Source organism: Scomber scombrus, chromosome 6 (genome assembly GCF_963691925.1).
Source record: "Scomber scombrus chromosome 6, fScoSco1.1, whole genome shotgun sequence".
In the NCBI taxonomy this organism is placed as follows: domain Eukaryota; kingdom Metazoa; phylum Chordata; class Actinopteri; order Scombriformes; family Scombridae; genus Scomber; species Scomber scombrus.
The window spans coordinates 27741462-27767543 of record NC_084975.1 but is presented as its reverse complement, the minus strand read 5'-3'; the positions used below and the strand labels follow the sequence as shown (position 1 = coordinate 27767543).

Sequence of the window (26082 nt, the reverse complement as noted above, 5' to 3'; positions counted from 1 at the left end):
TTTGTGTTGATCACAGGAGTAGATTATTTCAAGTATGCGCAGCTGTCAGAAACAACTTCTGCCATGGTATTTCATGTTGGCTTTTAAGAAATAAATTCAAGCTGATTTAAAGACCACCAGTGGGGCCTAAGGATGTCGGTTAGACTGACGACTACTGGCCTTAAATTTGAATGTAAATTTATGCTCTCAGAGAATAATTGCTAATGACTGTTCTCATGCCCTCTTAATCTTTTTTGTAGCACCACATTAGGCAGTGATGAACCATGACCATCAGACTAAAACATTTTATCCACCCTCCACCCCAAACAACAACACATCTAGTTATGCAACTTATGGTCACAAACTAAAGGCAAAAGTCAAACAAAGGGTACTTACAGAACAGTACATATACTGTACATATATACAATATACATATATAGCAGCATTGGTCTGTCAATTAATGGTTCAATTAATCCACCACTCTGAAATATATCAACAATTGGGCATTGACATTAAATATCATACAGACGTTCAAGTTCCCAAGAAGACGAATCCTAATACTTTTGATGATCTATTGACTTCCCCTCTAGTGCCACCATGTAGCTTGTAGACATTTTGTGGTTTTTAATGAAGAGTGTAGACAACTCTTGCATGTATTTACATGAAATACTGTACAAATATCCATGGTCCCCAGAGGATAAATCCTAATAGTTTTGTTGATCTTCTGACATCTCATGTAACAGCACCACCAGCAGGTCAAAGGTGTCCCTGAAAATGTACTTTTCAGACTAATTTTAATACAGTCAAGCTGACTTTATTTAATCTGTCAAAGTTGGAAGAGCTTTTTCAGACAAACAGTCCACCTTTTTGTGCTAGATAGCTACCACTAGCAGAACAAGAGCCATTTGATGATGATCCTGTCATCCACTGGTGTATTTGAGAATTATTTTGATAGAAATGCATTTCATATCTTATTTTTCTGCACCAAGTTACCCAGTGCCATTGATGGTATTTGATTTCACTTGTACCAATTTCAAGATGAAAGTGGTCTTACCAACAAGCTAGCAACGATATACCAACGTCATCAAGAAGCTGCTATTGTTAGCTTCCCTCAGGAGTTATGGCTCTTAAGAAACATTGCTAATTTATTGATAAAATACTGACTTAAACTGAAAGAGGAGTTTTCGGCCTGTGTAATTCATGCAAATTTGATGGCTGGAGTGTTTTTTAGGTCCATGTGTATTTTCCACAAACGGGCAATACACTGACACAGGTGCTAGCTGTTAGCTGTTAGCTTTTCCTCATCACTGCACATTCATAAGTTCATTCAGGTCATAAGGCTTTCATAAAGCTAAGTGTGTCTTTGCTTTTCGTGCCGCCCAGGGCAAACTGTCTTGTTAAGATACCATTAGAGGTTAAAGGTGATTGGTTTATTTTAATATCACAAACATTTAGCTTAATTTAATTATATTGTCAAAGGCCATCTGAAAATTATATAGCGACAACCAATCACAAAGCTCCCGGCCATGCTTTTTTACCTTGTAAACCACTATGGTAAGATCCCGCTGTATTCTGTTTTTCTTGATTTTTCCAATACAGAGGAAACTGTTGTGTTGCCAAGAAGGTTAATTTGATTTAGACTAGAATATGAATAAAATAAAATCAGAGGAAACTCTTTATCTACAATTCCATTTTGATTTTTCATAGGGCTTCTCTGTGGGCTGTGACGGTTCCCCAGTGCCATTAAGTCAAAATTTCATTGAACTGTTGAATAAGCTACTCACCGACTTTAAGGCAACAGATAATCAGACACTGGATGTTGCAAAGGCCTGCTGCTCTGTGAATGTGTTAAAAGGGCATGAATTTGTTGCTTTCTGAATCTGAAGATGGCACTGTGTGTGTTTATTGAAGCGCTGCATTGAATAGTTTATATTCACAACCATGTAGTAAACATCACATTTCCAGTACCACATGAGGGCTGACTATAATAAATGAACCCTAATCAAAATTATAACCAAAAATGTAATGACTTTGGAGATCAATATGACAACTGTAATATTCATTGCAGTTGAAAGTATCCTTGTTTTACCTACACTTAAGCATTTACATATCAAACCTTCAAGCTAAAATAAATGTCTTAATAACTCTATTTAGATTTCATTTTCCTAATATAAATAGCCAACAGAATTATTTACCAGTAGAAATGCATCCCTGCCTTCTTCTGCACCCAAGACAATTCATAATTGTTTTTTAAACAAACTAATATTTATTCATAGTGTAAAAACTCTTGTGGGCAGTTTGGTTAAATTCTCATTCAGATACAGAGGAACAAACTTAATGAAATGCATATTTTGATATAGGGACTAAATCTTCATCCCTGTGAATCAAATAACAACCTCACAGCAAACATCAAAATCACTCTGCACATTTTCAGTGTAGTTTCTGTCTAGTCCTACTGACTTATGTACTGTTTTTTGTTGTATCATATCTTCACCCTTTTTTTGTGTATGTGCAGATAAATAAACAACATATAAGTAAGCTGGATTAACTGATATGTGTTTCCTTAAAACTTGGAGTCAGTTTCTTCCAGTCTGTGATGTTTATTTTTGGAGTCAGGAGCACTTGTCATGAAGTGAAAACATTACTGTACGAACAGATGTATGTGTTGGAGCTCCCCACATGAATCCAAACAGTGTGCTGAGGATTCAGCGTGGAGTGCTGTCTAGCTCCCCCAGGGTACACAGAAGAGGAGTTGGCAGTCATATCATTGAGATGTGGAATATATACAATGCATGAGGCAAGAGATGCCTTTGAAAGTACGATCAATAAGGTACCTGAACAGAAGGAGGCAGGGGAGAATAGGGAATAAGAGAAAAATTCAGTCAACAGCCGAATGGCAGGTTGGAAGCACGTGGGAAAATGTAAAATTTGATGCATTAATGTACTTTGAACTATTGTAAGATTTGTTTGTGTTTTGTTACTCGTCCTGCCTGAATGAAACTTTTGGCACACAATTGTATAATAATAATAATAATATTTCAGCACCATCTCATAGACATTTTCTTTTCCTTGCTGCTAAGCGTTTACAGTGTAGGAAGTGTAAGAGGGATATACTGCAGCCACAGTAGCTCCATGGGTGTGCTATTTGACAGAACTGTAAGAGAGACAGGCCGTCTCCAGGGGAAAGCTGGACAGACTGTGCTTACCCGATGTAAGAATCCAGATCTAAAGGGAGGAAAAAGGGAGAATCCCAAAATCAGGGGGGAAGTATTACATGAAAGCACTGTGATTAAATCTCACTGTTGGAGGGGATGTCCGGCGGGAAGGCTGTGGACCACATACATACCTCTGTAAATTTGGTTAAACTCTGTCTTTCCTGATGGACAGTTTGGGGAATGTAATATGCACTTTTGTAATTTCAGTTTATTATTATTTTTTTTTTGCCATGAAATAACATAAAACATTTTGTATAGATATTTTTCTTAGGAGCTGGTGGAGACTCAAGCAGAGTTAGATGGACATTGATCAAATTGCCAGTAACACAACTTTAAATTAATGCTAATGTTGCTACATAGCACAACTACATTGTCAACACATTCACAACAACAACTTTATATGGTTTAAAGCTTATTCTACAATATCCAAGTTGCCACAAAAACAAACCTAAGACTTGATTAATGCAACTGTAAAACAGACTGAGATATACTGTGTAAATTGACTGGTTAGATATTTAAAATTGCATGTTGTACTGATTATTTTCATAATGATTTGCTAAAAATACTTGCACCTCTTGATTTGTTCCTTTCTCCTCAGGAGTTTGTACCTCCTTGCAAATATTACCAATTTAAAAGTTAACTTTAGTCAAGTAAGCATACCTCTTTATACGGTTAGGCATCTGTGAAAAAGATAGTTTTGTTTGTAGTGAATTAAAAACGATAACCTCAGTTGAAAATGTTAATTAGGAACTGAACACTAGTTGCATAATTTTAAAGTAAAAGTACAGTAGATAGTTTTCTCAATTCTAACTCCATAGTCTTACCACTTTTGTGAAAGGTATTACTTCATCCACTTATACTTCACAAGATATTATATAGTAAGTAATCTGTGAGCTCTTTAAGACCCCAAGGAAATGCAAGAATATTGTTAAAATGAGTTCTTCTTATACAGGTTTCTATTACAGCCTTACCTTCTTGGGGGTATGGTGGCCTGTAATTGACACATTTTCAAAAGAGAGAAGAGTAAACTAGCAAACTGCATGAAGAGACAACAGTAAGGAAGGGATAGTTTGAGGAAACATAGGCAATAAGTATCAATCATTCTTACTGAAGGCTGAGAGGATGTAAACATATCCAGATTTACTGCTGTATTAATTGATAAATGTATTTGATAGAAAACCAATTGGCCATTAGGATCATTGAAGCTGTTATAAAATTTACTTAAAAACCATCAATGGCAGCTCAATAATAGTCTGTATATTTCACTTTTGTTTTTCAATTTCATGCCTAAGCAGTCAACCCATGTTGCAGGGTATATTGCACCATTCAGTCTGTCTAAGATTTATAGAAGCAATATAACCAATAACTCCTGCTTAATGTCTCCAGTCCCTTCTCTGTCTCCACAGTCATTGTTGCTCAGCTCCTGGGCCAGATTATCCATATATTGCATTGGGCGAGTGCCTGTGGGCAGCAGTCAATTTGCCATGCTGCGGGCACCAATGTAAAAAAAACAGAAAGAAAAACATTAATAGCTTTCATGGTCAGATACTACATTTATAAAGAACTTGATTTACCTTTTATTCATTAATATTCTTAGAAATAAGAATATTAATAATGAAAGTTATAAAACACTGTTGAAAAGTAGCCACTGCTGTGTGTCTTTCAGCACCACAGAGGTGTGGAGACAGACAGATGCTGTTTGTTTCAGTATATTAGTAGCAACTACACTTTATTGCTAATAGAAAATGTTCAAAGATCATTTTTACCTATCCACCCTGCTGTGTGGAATCAATATATCATCATATTCCTGAGTACAATGGTTTATACATTAGTTAACTAATTTATTTTCTGTGTTTCAAAGGCGAGAAGGAAAAATTTCATATGTATCTGCCATTTATGATGAAAATGTATTTTTCGTTTGTGGGTATCGAAACGAAAATGAAACCACTGTACTATTTTCATTCCTTTAATTTCTGTTTCTGAAAACAACAGAACAACAAAACAGCCATAATTTCTAATAGCCTACACATTGCAATACAGTACATTGTCCTAATGTGCTATTCCTTATACCTTCACATCACCACACCTGGCACTCTGTGATCATTCAGCTGTTGAAATGATTGCTTGCAACAGTCGTTATTGGGCTTGCCTTATTTGGTATATGTGACTAATGATTTTTTTTTTCGACGTGTTGCATTGGGATGTGCGTTGCATTCAGTTGTGATCATCAGTGTAAAGGGTAACATGGCATTTGTAGGTCTATGTCTATGTATAGTGTCAGGTTTTTTGGTTGTGTCTTTTTTCTGTAGTATGCGTATTGAGCCTGTACTTCAGCAATAAGTTCAAGTAAATAAATTGTCTTTATAGCCATAGTACATTTCACTTTTTTTTTACTTCAAATGTGGTCACCATAGGGCACCACACTGTTAATCTGGGCCTGCTCAGCTCACTTTCATTACCCAGTTTTATGTCTCTACTGTAGGAGGTGTTGGCACTTTTAAGACCCTTTTGTAGTCATGCTAGATTTGCTTTTACATTTATGTTAATTAAATAAGCATCAATATGTTTACAGTCACAATGTCTAAAACACAATTTTTCCAATTGTATGCATTCCGACTACATAGCTTGATCATCTTTAGGTATTAATCTGGGATTTGCAGTAATACAAGTTGGACTGTCTGCCATCCTAAGACTTTGCACCTACAAAAGATAAAGGTTTTAAAATGTAATTTGGAGTCTGGTAAGTAATAACACCGACTAGAATTTTGTAAGATTACCTGAGTCCACAGTGTGATATGAAATTGTCGTAAATCTCATATCCAGTGAATCACTTCTTTTAGTTGTAGCTCTAAGTCTGTCCTCAGCATTTTGACCACACTGCAAATGCACGTGATTTTCTGTAAGCGGTAAGAAAATAGTTACAGCACTCTATGTGAAATAACATACACAGCTTTATCCAGACATGATCTACTGTTAGTGATATATCCTCATTTATATATTTGGTGGAAGTCATATCCACCAAACAAAAGGGTCACCTCCTTGTGGCTACATAATGCTGAGAGAAAGACTCCAAACAGCAATTCAGAGTATGCTGTCTTCTTGGAGTGTCTGGGTGGGGGACCTGAAGGCAGCTTGGCCTGGTCGGTCCATAGTTCTGCTTGGGAACTTCAGTGCTCAAGAGGGCAATCACAGAGAAACTTGGAGGTGGATGCTTGGGAGAAACGGCCTCCCTGATCTGGAACCGATTGGTGTATTACTGGACTTGTGTGCTAGTCATGGATTGCTGAAGGGCCAAAAGGGCAGCAGCTTTGGAGACTGCTGAGGCAAAGATGGGTGTGGGAAGAGTTTTGGGAGGCCATGGAGAAGGACCTTTTTATTGACCTTTTGCACTGATTGGTTCAAAATCAGTGTTTTAGAGATGTAATAGTTAGTTTGCAGCACATTTTGAAACATCCCACAATTAAGAACATCACAGTAGTGTAAGACAATATCGTCGGTGCAAACTTAGTGAACTATCCAGAGGGAAGTGTATTTAAGACGTAACAATTGTAAACGTATTGTAAAAATAAGATCGGACTTCTGACAATTTCTAACCTGTTTTGTCCACCCAAGACTTCCATTCTAGCGGCATTGCACACTTTCATAGATTCCTCATTTTTACTGTAGAAGAATGTAAATGATATTGGAATAACAATCTGCTTTCATTGAGACAGTTTAATATTAGCTCATAAGTTAGAATTCAGCTCTGTCCACAGAGTTTGTAAGGATCTGTATTTCTGCTTCCGACTGTAATTCCAGCTATACAGCCTCTCTCTCTTCTTCATGTCCGTGGGCATGATTGCTCTGTTACATTTCATATTGCAGCAGTGGGATTGTGTCGTGAGGTTCAGAGTATACGGTGCCGTTTCTGGGAAAAAAGATGTGTACTCTGTGTCCATTATGAAACCTCAGGGAACCCATTACCTTCTGCTTTAGCTGAGGATTACATGGATCAGATATTGAAGTAAAAAAAAAAACCCACATCAGTATTATCCATCTAATGCCCTGTTTACAACCCTCTCCTACTTTTGCTCCCTCTTATGATTTCACATTTCCCTCTCTGTGTCTCCAGGGCCAGCATTGTCCAGAAGAGAATCATCTATTTCCAGGATGAAGGCTCTCTCACCATTCGGCTGTGTGAGAAAGGTAATGACAGCTGCCCATCATCTTCTACTCTCCCCTCGATGGCTGCTCATTTTCTCGTCCTTGAGCGCTCATCATGGTGTCATTATCCTTTGCTCTGTCTGTTGGAGGGTTTTTTTCTTTCTTTTTGGAGCAAAACGGCTCCCAGTCTTTCATAACGTATTTAAAAATATATGAAGCCAACAGAGGCAGCTGCGAGTACAACGATTGATGGATCTCATGGGAGTCGGTGTGGAATTTAAATATTCCTTTGTATTTCACCACAGAGCCTCAACACAGCTTTTATGTTACCTGTGATTTAACTGCAGAGAAAAATGCCACACCAGTTTTGGAAAGCTGCCGGCTCCCCAAATGAACACTGAACACTCATGAGAAAGAAAGGCGACAGGACTTTCTTACCTTTTATTTGTACAATAAAAAACAAGAGAATGGACAAATGGTTTATCAAACTTAATATCAGGAAAATTTTACTTTCATAGGATCTTCCTCTACCCTCCGAAATCTAATTTTCCATTTTATTACGCAGGCCAATCAAGCCACCCTGCTTCAACTTGCTGACATAAGTTAGGTGCCTTCGATGTTTGACTCATCCTGCCGAATAATTTGGTGACTCATAAATATCCAAGTACTCCCCTTGACCTATCGTTGCAAAACATTGGCCGAGGGGCAAGATCTGAATATTTATGAGTCTGTGTCAAGGCTAATGTGTAATTTAAATACCAGTTTATTCCAGGGATGTAATTTTGTGACATTCTTACTGCTTCCAAATTGTAGTCATTCATCTGCTAATTTATGAAGGCGAGCATTTGTGCCAGAGCTCAAACACTGGCTGATCTCTGTTTACCTCGTAGTTCCTGAACTGTATTTTTTTTTTTGCTGCCGTCCTGCAGAGCGTGTGTTTGGTGAAGCGACAGAAGCTCCTGCCATCGAGTGCTGCGCCTGTGGAACAGCCAAGTACAGACTCACCTTCCACGGCAACTGGTCGGAGAAAGTGCATCCTAAAGATTACCCCAGTGAGTTTAAATCACATGCACGCACTCATGCATGCATGTATACTGTGCCCATTCACCATGGAAGCAGATAACATACTGTACTGTAGATGTGCCTAAAAACTAATAAAGACCCTCATAAGCGTTTATATATCCATTATAATGACTGTTATTCACTTAAAGTGTTTTAGCAACAAGTAGCCACTGTAATATTTAGTCTTTTAACGTCCTGTTCTGCACTGTGTAGTGTAGTCTGACATCTGCACCTGTTTTATAGTATAATGTAAAGAGTTAAGACAGTCACAGCTTGAAAGAAACAGCAGTCTTACAAACACTGACCTCTGTTAGCAGTTGTTGCAGTAATTAGGTGTTTCTTACACAGCGCTGTGATTAACTTGTCAAGTTATTTTTAATAGTCATGGTGACTGGTCAGTGTTGGTGGATGTGTTATGATACTGTATGATATCATATAGAAACTGTCTGAATGTGAGCATTCAAAACTTGTTAAATCTTTTTCTTCATCCTTCATGCTCGGTGGAGACACATTTAGTTTTTTGATGTACTGTAGGATTAAAGACCCCCGCTAGTCAAAGTGTTTTGCTAAGTGCACCTTCACTGTTTGACCTACACTTTGCAGAATGACTTATGCAGTCTGACACTAGACGACTGTTTTTAAAATTCGTCCGAAGAAGAGGTTGCGGTGACATTAAATCAACAAGTCCTCCAAACTAAACGACCAAATATACTCCAGAATGACACAACGAAACAAGCATTTTATGACGTGACGCCCCGTATCGGCCGTAACTGGCAGGACAATAACATTTGCTCGTTAGAAAGCGTACGACCTCTTCCCCTTCTTCTGTCACTTGAACATGAATTTATGTTGTTTTGACGCACCTGCACAAACGACTGATCCTGAGGACAGTCTCCCTTAAATCAGAGATTAAGACATGGGCATAATATCGTGATACTGTGATGTCGCAAATAGTTGAGACACTACTGCCACTGGGTTTGAGGGAGAAGGAGTTGATAAATAATTTTTTTTTAAATACTACATAATTCAGCTTTTTTGTGTAAAAACCATATCAGACATATATTATTATTCGAAACAGTATTTCTCTATGTCTTGTCAGTAGGAGTCTGTTCAAGGATCAAGGATCAGAACATTTGAAAATAATTTTCACACCATCTATTATCTATTATCTTGTATCTCTTGCGTGAGATTCAATTAATTAGATATGAACACAATCAGCTTTTCTTCACTTGATCGTAGTATTATGTAACAAGCTCATTATTTCAAACTGTGTAAGTATAAATTATATATTTATATACAGTACAAGTCAAAAGACTTTTGACTGGTACTGTATATCACATAGTTGTGTGAAAAGTGTTTTTTTTATAAATCAGCTTCCACATGAACAAAGCAAAAATTAGAAAATTAAGTTGTGAAGAATGAAAACCATGTTGACTTAATATCATGCATCATTTTACTGGTGAGCATCAGCACTCTTTGTCAAGTTATTGAAGTTGTAAGCAGGTAATATTTTCTTTTTAATTAGATATCTTCCTTAGATTGGATGATGAGTAGTAGAGTAGAAGTAATGTCATATTCTACATGATCTGATAAGTAGGAGAATCAAGGAACAACTGGGAAAGTAAAAGAATCATACCGGCTGACCAACTGAAAAATACAGTTTATCCATATCAGAAAACATGGATGAAGTCAGGCAGCATCTATTCTTTTAATCAGCTAGTATTTTCTTCCTTTCCTGAGTCACTCAATAGAATTTAAAACCACTCTGACCTAAATGCCTTTGCTTCCTCTGCTCCTGTCTTCTAGGACGAGCCAACCACTGGTCTGCTCTGATTGGTGCGTCCCACACCAGAAGCTATGTGCTGTGGGAGTACGGAGGCTACGCCAGCGAGGGAGTCCGTCAGGTGGCCGAGCTCGGCTCCCCCATCAAGATGGAAGAAGAGATTCGACAGAAGGTAGGGCCGACATGAAAGGGAGCCTCTGCGGGTCTTCTGTCTCTCCATTTTCATCTAACAGAACATTTCCGTGTCTGTTTTCTCGGTGAGCAGTAAAGACTGTGCTTCATAAAGGGTCAAAAAAAGAGTTGAATGCAAAACAAAGCAAAAAAAAGACAGAAAAAAGAAAAAGTCTCTCAAACCGCAACCTTCATCAGTGCATACTGAGTGTAGACACAGTATAATCATGATTGCACTCTACTATTTGTTGGGGGCTATACAACATACTGTGAGGTTAATGACAGGGTTAGGCAATATGAATCCACAATGATGCACACATATACACACACACACTCTTTCTCTCTGTCAAAATCCTGATGATGATTGTGCAATGCAGTGAAATTCCCATTTCCACATCGGGCAAAGCATTTACATAGTGACACAGGGCGTCCTCAAAACTCATACTAATTTATTATCCTTTAATGAAAGCAGCAGAAGTATATTGACATCAGTGGTGCTGGACACAACTTGAAATTCCTGCGGAAGAACATCAGCAAAGTTCTTTAGAGCGAACTGTGCCTTTAGGGTATCTGATATTTTTAGAAGGCATGTATAGCACCCTGAGAAAGACGGCTGTTGCCTCAGCTCCTTTAGGAGTGTTTGTGTGTGCGTGAAACATGGCACGGACAGAAAGAGTGAGTGCAGGGCAGAGCATTGCTTAGAGCTGTGTTGAGCATACTGTGTGTGTGTGTGTGTGTGTGTGTGTTTGTGTGTGTAGGCGAGTTAAATACATACATGTCTATTCAAATCCACTTTAGGATTAAGCAATATTATGATATATACAATGACACACAGAAATCTGTCTATCCTCTGAGATATTTTGATACCACTGATACTCAATAAGATTTTCATCATATCAAATCTCATTTTTGATTTTATTCATGGATGGAGTTTATTTTGCTGTAGCCCTTCACACTGATTAGTTTCCTCTCTCTACATCAGCTACATTGTTTGTCGCAGAGTCTGCCTTTGCCACGCTGCTTTTAAAAAGGGTGTACTTGCAGAAAAATGCGACCTACATGCAATGGACAGAACACAAAAGACCAGAGCCAGCGCACATTATTTGTGCACATGAGTGCATAATGAAGTTATCTGAAGGAGAGGAACAAGTGCTCACAAGCATTTTGAGGGGGAGACATATTTGCGTTACCATAGTTACAATTTGTAACAGCAAGCAATTTGTAGATAAGACATCCATTTTTTTTTAACCTGGCTGAACAACTGGGGAAAAGCAAACAACCATCTTCATGTCAGGAGTCATTTCAAATAGAACTACAAGACTTTAATATTAAGATGTTGTTAGCATTATCACCAGCAACCACAGGTGTCACTAAATCTAATCTTTTTGAGCTGGAACACGACTCCCTCACTAATTCAAAAAAGCAGGTTAGATCTCGACCACTGACGCTCGCATACCTCAGTACGTTGCCCCAGTGTCTCTTTATCTCTCCCCCGTGTCTACAGTATAGCAGACATGTTTCAACCACGTTTTTTTCAGTTGACTATCTATCTGTTAATCAATACACTGGATTACAACTACAAAGAGATTACGCATGAATCCACAGACATTATTCAAAACCTGAATTTCCATTGCCTGTAGCAGTCAGGAAGAATTAAATAAGTCGCACACATAAGCTGATTTTTGTTGCATGTCTTGATAAGGAGGATTAAGTAAACCAGAGAATATCAGTGAAGGTCACTGATGTGTTTTTAGTCTTAAGGACAGAATTATTCAGAGAAAAAAACAGTTTCCAGTTTGAGTTCACAATCTTACTCAAGGACATATTATGTGGAGAAAAAAAATTCCAAGGCCTGAACCACCAATTATTGTATGCCCCGCTATACCTACTCTACTACTACTACGAACCCTACCCGTAGCTGTACGTACAGTATAGTGTACACAACGTGTGTGTGCCGGTTCGGCCAAAGCCTCCGCTTCACGGCTGTCTCTGTGCGTCCTCTTTCTGCCACACTCTGTCTCTCTCTCTGGGCACTGAAAGGTGTGTCCTGGCCATTTGTGGGGGAACAATAGTGTGTTGTTAGTGGGCTGTCAGTCTGGTGTGTGCCTGTCAGTTTAGGTTTGGACTGTTGTGTGGAGACATTAGAGGCTGACGGACAGCCCTAACTCCTCTCTTGGCTGGCTGTGTCTGTCTCTGGGGCTAATAACTACCCTGACACAATGGAAACTTCAGCCTGCTTCATAGCGGAATGAGATAGCTTGATTGTGTACTGTAGACTGGAATGTTAGCTATTGAGCTGTAGAGTGAAACAGCTCGATTGTACACTGTTCACTGGAATGTCAGCTATTGAGTTGTTGGAGTCTTAAAACTTTTTTATCCAGGAATCAAAAAGGTTTTGTGTCTTGAGCTGTGTCGCATTCACATGACAAAATATACATCCAAGAAATGTGTTTAGTGTCTCATCTTTCAAGAAGATATGGTGGACGGTCATTGTAGGCTGCCGTTTTTCTTTTCAACATAAGAAGCAGTATCGACCCACAAGACCTCACAATACACCCAAATTTGCTCTTACTTTTAAATGTTGATTAACTTGAAAGTCGTAGTCATTAAGTGTATGAAATGTCTGCACATTATAAAACTAATTTTGAAACAAATGTTTCCAGAGCCCAAGGAGACATCTCAACATTTTTAGGTTTGTCAGATCAACAATACAAGACTGAAAAATACTCAAATTAAAATTATATAAAATGGCAAATCACCACATTTGAAAAGCTGGAATAGTGAAGGTTTAGCCCCATTATGGTAAAAAGCTGTCAACACAGCAATAACATAGTAACCTTGTAAAGTTGATATGGCAATTTTTTAAGAAAACAGTCTTTTCAAGCAAATGTGGAGCAACATTAACATTCATTCAAAGTCGTGTTAAGGTCAGCAAGAACTCTCCTTTTAGCTCTGTTTTGGTGTACAGTACCAGTCATAAGTTTGGACACACTTTCCCATTGACTCCCAGTGTGTGATTTTGCCTGGTACTGTTTGTTCGCCTGCTGCTGCGTCTGGAATGACACTGATAACAGTTGTGAGACCGAACCAAACAATAAAGCTGCACAACCAAAACGATGAGCCGAAAGACGCTAAAACACTTTGTAGAGCTGAGAGGAACTGATTCTCTGTTCACACTATCAGTGACGCCTTCCATGTCATTAGGCCTGGGTATCGTTTAAAAAATTATGATACTAGTATCAACCCAAGTACCCTTAAAGTTATACTGATAAAAAATATTGATTAGAGTATTTTAAGTAACTTATTAAGTATCTGAATTGTTCAATCAATCTACTAACCAATTAATCATTTCCCTAGAGGACCTTTACTGAGAATTTCAATGTATTTTTACTCCATAGTCTTCATGGTTTCATCTCATGACAACATTGGATTGTCTTGAATTTTTAAATCCTGCAGTCGAGATGTATCACTCAGTGTTATTCTTTCCTTCAGTTAATAGAAATGTTTGTGTACATCCTCGTACACAAGCAAACACTTTACCCTTTAGATAGAAAAGTCCTCTTTTTTTCCCCAGACCTATTAAAGTTATCTTTTTGAGGTTTTAGACACAAGCAAACTAAATCACACACATAACCTCACATCTTTTCAATTCTCTTGTGCGTCTGAGTTCAGACTGGCTGAACATCGAAGTGGCCGCTGTAAAGGTGGGAAGCCGACATGGGTCAGTAATCCCTGTCTTAGCTGAGAATCCCAACCATCCAGAGGAGCAATCAGCTGTGGTGATGTGTGGACAAAGCCTTAAGACCAGCCTCTCCAGCCCAGCGCCGACCTCCGCTCCCCTAACTAACACGGGGCCTAAGCCCGGCACAAGGCAGGCAGACTGGCAGACAGAGGTGCAGACAGGCAGGCAGGGAAGATGAGACCTTAGAGCCCTCGCTGTGATGATTTGAGTACAAGCCAGAACATCTCTGCCAGAAGAGGTGCTGTCAGTGAAGGACATAATAAAGTTCAGAAAGTCATGTAGCAGCATTTAATTGAACCAATCAGAAATTAGACGCAGGTTTTTTTTTCCTGGAAGCAAATATTTATATGCTAAATAGATGTTGACACAACGGGGTGCTCCATCTTACCGGTGTAAACCCCGAAAGCACCAAGGTGAAAGCTGAATTGCTGCTGCGTGCATGACTTTGCTAAATCATGACCTAAATGTACGACCTCCTGCTTGTTAGTGTTGATGTCAGCCTTGGCCGTCGAACGCTTAAACGCTAAGCATGTGAGCACAAAAGCCCACTGGATAGGGCCCCGACATGCGTGAGCTTGTGGAAAATATGTGTGATAAAGCTAGTTTTGAAAAGCTCCAGGCACACATCAGCTCATACCGCAGCACGTACAGCGCATTGCTGCACACCAGCTGAGAGTCACAGCTCAGGCTGCTTTCTGAAAATGGATCTCTGTAAAACCCTGGCACCCATTGACTCCGGCAGCGTTCAGCAACAGGTTTGAACATGCCAAGATCCTGAAGTTCCTTTGTCAGATCACTGAAGCTGTCAGAATAAGGTGCACATGCTTTATCAACAACTAGAGCTGCAAGGTGAGGACTAACTACTGCGGTCATGTTAAGTTGAAAGGAAGAGTTGGACAAGTTTATTCACTTTCTTGTAGAGAGTTTCTTGTAGAGAGATCAATACCACTCCCACACCATCAATTAGCTGTGATTTTATGTTCTGAAATTATTTCTTAGCTTGTTTTTATCATTAGCAATTAGTGTTGCAATATCCCTGCTGAGGATTATTTCCAACATGTAACCCTATGAAACATGTTTTTCCTCTTTGGTTTTTGTGTGGATCAAGCAAATGAGATATAAAATCTTAATCAGTGAGCTTTAGAGGGGCTGGTAGAAGGATTTTTTTTGTGTGTGGGCAGGCGGTTTGTCTCTACACCAAAAGAGAAATCTGCCTCCTGTTAAGTCAAAAGTCGAATTATTTACACGTGGTGTCTTCTTGGCTGGCTTGTTAGTGTTAACTACTGCTAAACCCACACTCTGGAATCTGCCGGTTTTGTTCAGAGTTGGAGAGTGTGTGACCAATGGAAGTAATAATAAGAGCTGGATAGAGCGCCGCTACTCAGCCTTGCAACCGATTTTTCCCTGTGGCCACTCAGTGTATTGCAGCAACAAAAAAGCGGCAAAAGCGGCCAAAAAAGCATTTTTCCCATAGACCCATGAAACATTTTGAAGAGATAAAACTGTATTTATGTCGGTTTTATATTTGTAAAATGTTCCTCGAGCTGAGAAAAGCTATTTAAAAGTCGATCACAATGTAAAGTCTGTGGGCCTTTGACCCAGCTAGGCTTTGTAACAAATGTGATGCTGTTGAGTAATTCAAAATCGAACAGTTTTTTTAATGAGTTGTACCTAACGAGTAATTGATCGCCGGTTTCAAGTAACTTGCCCAACACTGCTATGAGAAGAACCACGTTTGCAGTTTCCTCTTTCCCCCTTTTCAACTTATGACGCTGCTACTCTGTTTACTAGTGTGTACATGTGAAACGCCTATTTCTCTCAACTGATCTGTTTATAGATTACAGAAGAAGCCAATTGGTGGGATATCTCAAATAGGAACACCGTAAATGTTTTTTGCTTTTATTTAGTCGAGGAAAGTTAACTGAGCTCATTTTGAACTGAAGCGACAAGTGTCAGTAAGTTAAAAACAACACAAATTAGTGTCCTTTTGTCCATAGGAACTAATAGTATCTTTTTTTAATGTCACCACTCTTACTCAAGAAACAAAATTACACAGCACATCTAATTATTGATTGCTTGGAAATGTCATATGCAGCCAAGATTGCATAATGATGACACGAGTGGAGGTTGTAAAATGTGAAGAGCTGCTGGCCAAGGTGTAAATCCTCAACCTTTTTAATGCCACAGTGCACTGGCAGAGGAAAAAAAGAAAAAGTCACTACCTAATTATCACTCCCTGTGAAATGCCACGTGCTCTCAGCCAGGCGTGATTACACCGAGATCAGACAGCAAAATGTCAAGAGCTTCCGGCCAACGAGCCGTTTGTATCAACTTTAAAAGGAGAGAAGTGTGATCACAGGCCCAGTCAATAACATTTTAATGAAGTTAATGCAATTCTCTGCCTCTGCAGTCATTTCCACATCCAAAATATCGAGGTTTACTGGAGCTGGCTCGCTCCACCATGCACTCCTGCTCACCCATTAAAGGATTTGACAATTCGATTCCTCTTCTTTCCGCATGCATCCTTCAACAGGTGATTCAGGGTCATATCTGTCATGGCAACAGCTGTTGTGAAGGTGTCATGCCATTGGTCTGATGGCCCATTTTTTCGAAAACATGAGTCCACTGCTCTGATGGCTCGTTGCACTGAAAAATACACACTCTACAAGGAGTTTTTTGCCTTTACTATCTTAGTGTATTGTGACGAAATGGGACAAAATCATTTACGAAATGTTTTCTTTTTAGTGCATTTAGCACATACTAACCGTTACCCTAATCCAAAAATGACAGAGGTAGCCCACCTAACCTAACTTTTAGTCCAATGAGACATTTTTCATACTATTGGGGTTTCTGAATAATGTTCCTTCGGATCAATGGGCAGCACATCAAATGGGAAGAGCCATTTGATGTGTGACTACTTTTTGCAGAAGCTTAACACTTTAAAAAAAAAAACTGGCTCAGCTTTTAGCACTGTGGTAAACAGTAAGCAGCTCACCTTTTCATTTAAAAAAAGGAAGACAAGGGAGGCAGGAGCATAAAGATAGGTGGACACACAGTCACAGATTTTCCCTCCAAACATTGCCCTGAGCCTCAGGCCTGGCTGTATATTGCCCTGGGCTAGTACCTATCAGGCTTCTCTGGGGAAAGCAGCAGCAGATATGTCCTTTGTACAAAGTGACACTTCTTTCCATTACAAAGCCTCTGTTTGACAAAAAGTTTGACTGTTACAGATGTCTCGCTGTGACCTTCTCTGCCTGGAGAGATCAGTCATGTGGAGAGATGCATCTGTGGGTTTCTGTTGGTTTGAGGCCACTTCACTAACACAACCTTCTTCTCCACAGATGTTTTCAAAGTATTTCTGTACAAAGTTTGTTGTAGGGCTACATACACTCTCTTCATCAATGTCTTCCTTCTTTCTTTCCCTGCTTCCTACCTATCCAAGCATCTTACGTGTCGTTTAACTCTCTCCCACCTTTCCCTCCTTCTTTCTTTATTCTTTCTTGTTACTTCTTACTTGTTTTATTTTTCTAGTATCTTTTCTTCCATCGGTTTATTTTTTTCTTTTACTCGTCTTTTCTCTCTTATGAATTTAGTCCATAAATCTGTTTTCCTTCCAAGAACCACTAATGTTAGCTCTCCTTACTGGCTGAGACATAACTTTATTAGCGCAACAGGTCGAGCAATTAATTCCCCTTTCATCCATTTCCATTTCCACCCTTCCATTTATCTTTCTTTCTTTGCCTACATGCCCTGTGTGATTTTTTTCCTACCTCCTTTCTTCTTTCCCTTCATGAACACCGGAAACATCTTTTTTTCCCCTCATGCTCTTAGGCATATAAGTTTTCAGGCTTTCTTTACCCTCATTTTTCTGCCTCCCCTATTCTCTTTCTCATTCTTTCTTTCTCTTTCTTCTCAGTGTGTTTTTTTTATTCTCTATTTTGAAAAGCCTTATTTCAGACAGAGTCGTCAGAGAAGGGTGGAGGGTGAGATGAAGGAGAGAAAGCAGGGTGGGGGGAAGAGAAGCAAAAGAACTATCCTTCACTTTCATCTCTCTACTCGAAACACTTCACAGGAAATTGCTGCAGACATGCCACAGATAGACAGAAAGGCGAACGGGCAAACACACACACATGCACGCACACACACACACACATACACACACCACTCCCTACATCTTTATTGCTTCCTGTAGAAGTCCCGATCGCACCACTGAATAGAGAAAGAAAACACAAGGCGCTCCAAGAGCACTCCAAAGCCTCCCTCCCATTCCTTTCTCATGGCTGACACCTGTCAGATTAAGAGCCAAGGAAGTAATGCTAAGTGATGTACGTTCTCTTTCTGAGTGTATCCCTGTGTGCATGTTCACAAACCGTCGCTGCTTTCCGAGATGTTTTGTCAAGCCGTCACAGCATCTACACTCCAACGAGAGAAATGTTTTTGTGGCGCTACTCAAAATGCCTCAGCAGGGAAATGTTCTCTCTGTCGGACTGATAGTTAGCCAGAATCACTGTTCGGTGTGCGTGCAGTGGAGAGGAGTAGAGGAAAGATTCAACTCCAGACTCCATAGTTGTGTCATCCTCCAACTAGATCTGCATTTCACTGGAGTGGAAGCCCTTTTGTCTGTAGCGATGCATTTCTGCTACTGTCCTATACTTCTTACACTGAATGTTTTTATCTTTTTATCATGGAAAATGTAACAACAATTAAATGCAGTCTAAAATCTGATTTAATTTTATTTGACATAAAGAGGTGCACATTTTTTCAGACTTAAACACCCATTTTAAAGTTACAGCGCCTGATTCTGATTTGATTTTAGTCAAATTTCATTTAGTCATTTGGTTGTTTTTTTGTGTAGTTTTTTAGTAAATATTAGTCTTGTTTACATCGCACAGTTTCGATTTTAACATCCTTGAAACACAAAGGTTGCTTCTACTGCTAATTATCTGCTTTGGCTCCTATGCTATATTGCATTGAATAATAATATTGAACAAGAAAATCGTAGTTATAAGGCTTTAAACTCAGGGGTAATGTTAGCTAAATACCTAGTGAGCACTGTTGATTAGTTAACGTTAAGTAAAGAGAGCTCACTAGCATTTAGCTGCCTGTTTTTTTTTAGCTACCTACACTTTGTCCATCCCTTTTTAGGAGATATTTCAGTAAATTTGTTTTGACAAAAACAATAATTCAGCTTCTAATAATAGCAGAGAAAAAACAAGCTAACCCTGATGTTAATTACTGATGCTAACTGTTAGCATGCTGGCGTTAGCTTGTTCAGTAGCGTAAAGGTGTGTGGTAGCTCACAGGTTTGGTTCTGGTTTATAGTGAGGTTACTGGAAAAGGCACTGTTAACCTGTTTATACTAGACTGTAATACATTACATATACATATACAATACATATACATACAGTATATATTTTTTCATATATATATATTTATTTTTTTAGGTAACAGTTTATTTTTGTTTTTATCTCATTTCTGTCAGGGAAAAAGGCTGTTTTAGTAAACATGTCTGGCTGTTCTAACTTTCAAATAGATTTCTTTCCATTTAGAAAGCTGGTGGTGGGTATCATACTGCAATGATACAAAAACATTTTAACGTCTAAGAAAACACACACAGGTGAATATTATACAAAAGTAATTACTTGTAAGTAAAGAGTGTCTGTGTCACATCATGCTGTCCCTTTGGGAAAGATGAGGTGATAGGCAGCATGTCACGCTTTCATAAATAGGCTACTGACACACTGATGCCAACAGCATTTCTTGATGGGAACATGGGGAACAATTTTATTTTCATTCCGTGCTTGTTATGCATCACAGGATGACTCCCATCTTGATAACTATTGGTTGGGAGGTGTCTTGAGGAATTCACATGGCTGCCTTACACAAGTCTGATGCCTCGCACTTCTCTCTGCCTTGAGGCATCTCTTTTTTAATCAGATACATATCATCTTCGATAAAAACTGAATGGAATATATTAACCTCAATTCTCTTGAAGACTATGCTTTGCTGGTTTGTTTATCTCGTTCACACATTTATTTTGCACATCTTATGCATTTAACATCCATAGTCACAGACACATGCATGCCTGAGCGACACATACACTTCATTAGGCCTTGCAGTGATTTAACAGTGTTTGTCAAGTTGCTATGAAGGGTGTTGTCAGCTGAACTATATGTGGACTTAATTTCATAGGCACCTGAGCAATGGAGCAAGTGGAGCAAACGCAACTCTATTATTCAATTAGGAGGAGTGAAGTTATGGTTTTGCTACACCATTTTTTGACTTTTTAATTAAACTTATCATCATAACTGATTATATTTAAGCAGCCTACATCATGATCATTTTTCTATTTTCAGCAACTGACTAAGGATGTGATAAAAAAAAAGAATCACACATTTTTGGACCAACCTTTGAGTTGGTTCAGTCCAACCTGTCACTGATCGATCGGAGCAGACTGACAGCACTGTGAGAGACAGACAGACAGACAGAGTGGAGCTTTTCCTCACAGCATGAAAGTGTCTGAATTAACGGTCAAATGTTAAGCGGTGGAAAGTGACTTATTTAGACTTATATAGACTACTTTGCTTTAGTTTCAAAGCAGATTGAGAGTTTTTGTCAGACTTTGGAGGCAATTATTTTTAAATACGAGGATGCATTGCTCCGTGCAACAATCTCTCCTTTCATCTATGTGCTCTGCTCTCACTATTATGATTATTCATTCATTTTCTCATACAGGGTAGAGGTGCTTTGGCAGTAAAATCTAGTCCTTGACTAAAATGTCCCTTTTCAATCTTGAGAAGCAAAAGTCACCTTCTGATTTAGTTCATCTAAATTGTTCGTACTTTGTTGCAATTGTTAGAAATTAAAGATAACCTTGTGAGTATTGAGAATAGCAACACTCAGGTTCAACATTGTTTAACCAGGTTTAATTATCCAAATCATATTGTGATGTGTTGTGTTGTATTGTAACATCCCTCGCCAGGCACACAATAAGACGTTAGCTGGTTTTGCTGCAACTTTATTACATACAATAACGCAAGCCAAAAACATAGCCAATGCCAAAATAACAAAAACCTGCAGTAAGCTTTACACTAGCCTCTCACATAACAGACTAACTCCCCCGAGTCCCTGAGGAGGAGAGCCAGACAGCTTCTCCTGCCAGCTCTCAGCCAATTACAGGTGATCTCACAGATCATTATTACATGTAGCTGAAATGACAGACAGGCTTCACGGTGTCTAAGCTGACAACATGTTCACTAACATTCTGGAAATATCAGTACTTCAACTGAACAGTCCTTCTGTCTGCACTGAACTAATGTTACTTACAGTACCTCTAACATAAATGCATTCAGTTATAATACATATCGTTTGTCCTTGTTTGACCCTGACGATGGATTAGCAGCCTGCAAACTACTACCATTATTTTAGACTACATAACGTTTTTTATTAATATAAGAAACAGCAATTCCTCTAATAATCAAATGCTGTCCTGATGCATTCAATAATATACTGTTCCTGATGCATTATTGGTTTTCATAGCACCCCCAGTCTAACTAATCTAGTGCAGGTGGCTGTTTCTTGACTTAATCCAAGAGATTAGGTGGTGTAGAAATGCAGGAAATTTGTTTTAAATTGCTTTTTTTTTTTTTCTTTCTGGGGGAGGACCCTCAAACCTCCTGCCACTTATGTATCCTTCCAAGTTTTCTCCCCCATTTTAAAATATAACCAGGCGCCCATGCTTAACTTGTCTCTGAGAGCGAGAGGTGGGTGCAAAATGAGAGACAGCTCAGCCTAGTGCGTGCTGTGTGTGTGTGTGTGTGTGTGTGTGTGTGTGTGTGTGTGTGTGTGTGTGTGTGTGTGTGTGTGTGTGTGTGTGTGTGTGTGTGTGTGTGTGTGTGTGTGTGTGTGTGTGTGTGTGTGTGTGTGTGTGCCTTTTACTCTGTGTGTATCTTTGTGATTTGTGCACACGTGGGACAAGTATTATGTAGCACTATCTTGAGTTCTCGTTGTGAATGTGCGTACATTGAGAGGTAGTTAAGTCAGGAAGTAGCTGATGACATTAGGACATGCACACAAACACAAGCCGCACATACACACACACACACACATCGCACTCACAGAGTTGGTCCTCAGGGGATTTTTGGGAAGCTTTTGGCAGCTGACAGACGGACAGAGTCTCAGAACTGACTCTAATTGGCTGGGAGTTTCAGGAGGAAGACAACTGGACGAATGAAGCGGAGGATGAAGACAGTGACAGCCAGGATACATCCTCTATTGTTTTAAAGATTATTTAATTTCATTCTCCCTCACACCTCAGCTTTCAGGCACTAATTAATGACTGTGTGACTGATGCTTATTCCTGCCCCATCACTGTGAAAGAAACAGTCACAGTGGCTCTGTGAGGCTGTCAGTATAGGTACAGCATTGCTTTGAGCCACATCCATTGCTGTGTCTCAAATCACATACTTCTACTAACTAACTACTGTTCTGTTAGTACACTGTGTACTCTTTGTATTTACTTGTGCAGTGCACACATTTCGACAGCTAGGTGTTATCTCAAATTAAACACGGCTGTTATGCACTTACTGGAAATGACGATTAGCTAGTTTGCGAGCTAGTGTTAGCAAGCTAGTGTTAGCATTCGTGTTATCGTTCGTGGCACCAAATCATTACAGCCTGTTAAATTAACCCAATACTGATGGCTTATCTGACAACAGTATAGTGGTGCGTAATGTGTATAATGCGGTGATGTTCACTGTAGTTACAACATCCTTGGCCACCATTTCTAGTTTGAAATGTGGTCCTTTCTCCTCTGCTACGTAGCCAAGATGGTGACCATTGAGGGTGTGAAGTGTCCATAGTTCCACACTCAACTATTTGACCGTTTTGAGTGCACCATCCAGGTACTCATAGTGCACTGCATGTTTCCATACTTCTCAGTGTGAACGCACTTATGTACTCAAAATATGAAGTATAAGTACAGAAGTATGAGATTTGAGAGATAGCACATGATTCTAATATACTGACAATGCTAACATGCTGATCCTAAACAGGCTTATGGTGTACTATGATCATTATCCTAGTTTAATGTGTTAGCATGACATTATTTGCTAATTAGCACTAAACTCAAACTTCATACAGCTGGGGCAGATGGGAATGTCATTAGTTTTGCAAGTAGTAGTCATAAATTGGATTTTAGCAGTGCTTTTTGCAAAGCTGTTTTCTTTTTACCAAGGCTGGTTTCCCAACATTAGTATGTTATTTTTCCCGTCAAACCATTCATTTAATCCAGTGTTTCAGCTTGTTTAAGTTGTGTAGTTTTGTTTGTTCTCCACATGGTTACCATCTGCTAAAAAGGGATCTCAGAGTTTTAGTCCCAATTAATGACCGCATCTCTTATATAGTAGTTACGCTAATTACCTCTTAAATCCTGCCCCATCACTGTGAAAAGAGTCACAAGCCTAGTAAACAGTATGACTTGTAGTTTGATGTCTTCTAATGTAGTGATGTTGGGGCAGATCATTAGCTCTCTCAGTCATAGTGGAAACAGATGTGCATTGTCCAGTTCACTGTTCCCTTGTAATAAAGTTTGGATACATTGCACATTATAAGGAAATCGATTATTGATTGTCATTGAAAAAGTTGCTTAAATTTATAAACTAACACAAATGATTATACTTGTCATTTTAAGATCACAGATGTATTAAATACTCCAATAGATTCAATTTCAGCAGCCTGACATGGACTTATTTTTTAAAACCTCTATAATATCTAGTGTATTTGTTGTGATTTTGTTTAATTTAGAAAACTATTATAGGATCTTAACATTAATATTCTGGCTGAATGATCACTGGGAGCTTGGCCGATAAGTAAAATGTAATTTTCATGTTTGTTGTTTGTGTGAAATGAAAAATGAATAAAGGTACACGGTAGAGAAAATGTTATTACCACAGATTTATTTCATCTTGACTGCCCTTACAAGTATACCACTGAGGACATAAACACCACATGTCCATGATGATTCATTAGAACCAGGAAAATATATTTTTCTTCATGTATTTCCCTTTAAATGGCAGTTGAAAGGTAGGTTTCTTTTACAAAGCTTTGCAATGTTTGGTCCATATAAACAGCATCGTACCCTTGCCCTGGCACACACATTAATACTGTTTGTCACTTAATAAGTACTGTGTAGCTGTTTGAATAAACACATGTCAAATGGAAGAACTAAGCATGTATTAAGTGCAGCCAACAATGCAAACATCAATTCAGTTTTCTTTGCTTTTTACAGGATATTTGATCGCTGCTTTAATGGAAACATTAAGGGCAAAGATGCCATTAGTTATGCCACAGGCATAAATCAAATGCACCGAGGGAGGTGAGATGGGGAGGCAGCCTGTTGTGCAAAATAGTGGGGAATTAGAATGACTGTTGATTTACAGAGCTGTCATAATGAATGATAGCTGGATGCATAAAGATAGTAAACCTGACTCCTTAAGTGTTTTCTTATGAACATGATTGTTTTTTGAAGAAAAATAAATTATAGCCACAGCCATGGATGCCTGGTTATGTTTTAAAATGGGGGCGCACACTTGGAAAGATACATAATCGATGTGGGGGGGTCTGAGAGTCCTCCAACTTGAGTGTTGCTATTCTCTATACTCACAAGGCCATCTTCAGAGTATAAAAATTGGAACAAAGTACGAACAATTTAGATGAACTCATTTGATTCCAATCTCACCTGTTTATTTTTATTTTTTACACAAAGGTTGTAGTGGTAGCTTTTCTCAGTAGCACCACTAGCTGGGAATGAATCATTTTAACTTAAAAAGCAGATCATTTTAACCTACATTATCTCAAATCAAGAACTATTTTAATGCACAGCTCAGAAGGTGACTTTTGCTTCTCAAGATTTCAAAGGGACATTTTAGTCGAGGACTAAACCTTACTGCCAAAACACCCTTCAGAGTTAGCATTTACCCTGTATGAGAAAATGAGTAAATGAATAATCATAATAATAAAAGCAGAACACACAGATAAAAGGAGATATTGTTGCACGGAGGGATGCATCCTCGTATTTAAAAATAATTGCTTACAGAGTCTGATAAAAACTGTCGATCTTCTCTGAAACTAAAACAAAGTAGTCTGTAGAAGTCTAAATAAGTCACTTTCCACCGCTGAACATTTTACTATTTGTTCATTCAGACACCTTCATGCTGTGAGGAAAAGCTACGCTCTGTCTGTCTGTCTGTCTGTCTGTCTGTCTGTCTGTCTGTCTGTCTGTCTGTCTGTCTGTCTGTCTGTCTGTCTGTCTGTCTGTCTGTCTGTCTGTCTGTCTGTCTGTCTGTCTGTCTGTCTGTCTCTCACTGTGCTGTCAGTCTGCTCCAATTGATCAGCAACAGGTTGGACTGAACCAACTCAAAGGGTGGTCCAAAAATGTGTGATTACTTCATTTTGTCATAATCACCTGATTGCGGAGACTGTATGTTTATTTTTAAAGCAAAAAGTGGGGTAGCAAGACTATAACTTTGCTCCCCCTAATTGAGAAGTAGCATGGCTCTAGAGATGGCAGTGCCTGTCTTACACAACTTTGGTCCAGACTCAAATATCACATGATGCTTTTTACTGGTATTCATGGTTCCCAGAGCAGAGGATGATTCCTAATGATTTTAGTGATCCCCTGACTTTATACAATTGTTGGATTGATTGTTATGAAATTTTGTACAGACGTTCATTTCCCTGTCAGGATGAATTGTAATAATGTTTTATGACCAAATACCTGCAAAACTAATGACACACCCTTCATACTTTATGTTTAGTGCTAATTAACAACTGCCAACAAACTAACATGCTAAACTAAATGGTAACCATGGTAAATATGACCTACTATGCATAATGTGCCATGAACATCATAGCATGCTGACATTAGTGTTTAGCTCAAAGCACCGCTGTGCCTAATTACAGCCTCACAGTCATTAACATGGCTGTAG

At 38.9% G+C, this 26082-nt stretch overlaps 1 protein-coding gene across 1 annotated transcript in view; it reads left to right on the top strand.

Annotated features, from left to right (window-relative positions):
• LOC133981750 (spondin-1-like) overlaps positions 1-26082 on the top strand; it is a 96651-nt gene that overhangs the window by 24528 nt on the left and 46041 nt on the right. Inside the window, exons 4-6 of the mRNA XM_062420592.1 lie at positions 7306-7379; positions 8267-8389; positions 10206-10354. Of these exons, the coding sequence (XP_062276576.1) occupies positions 7306-7379; positions 8267-8389; positions 10206-10354 (346 nt within the window). The remainder of the gene's footprint in view (positions 1-7305; positions 7380-8266; positions 8390-10205; positions 10355-26082) is intronic.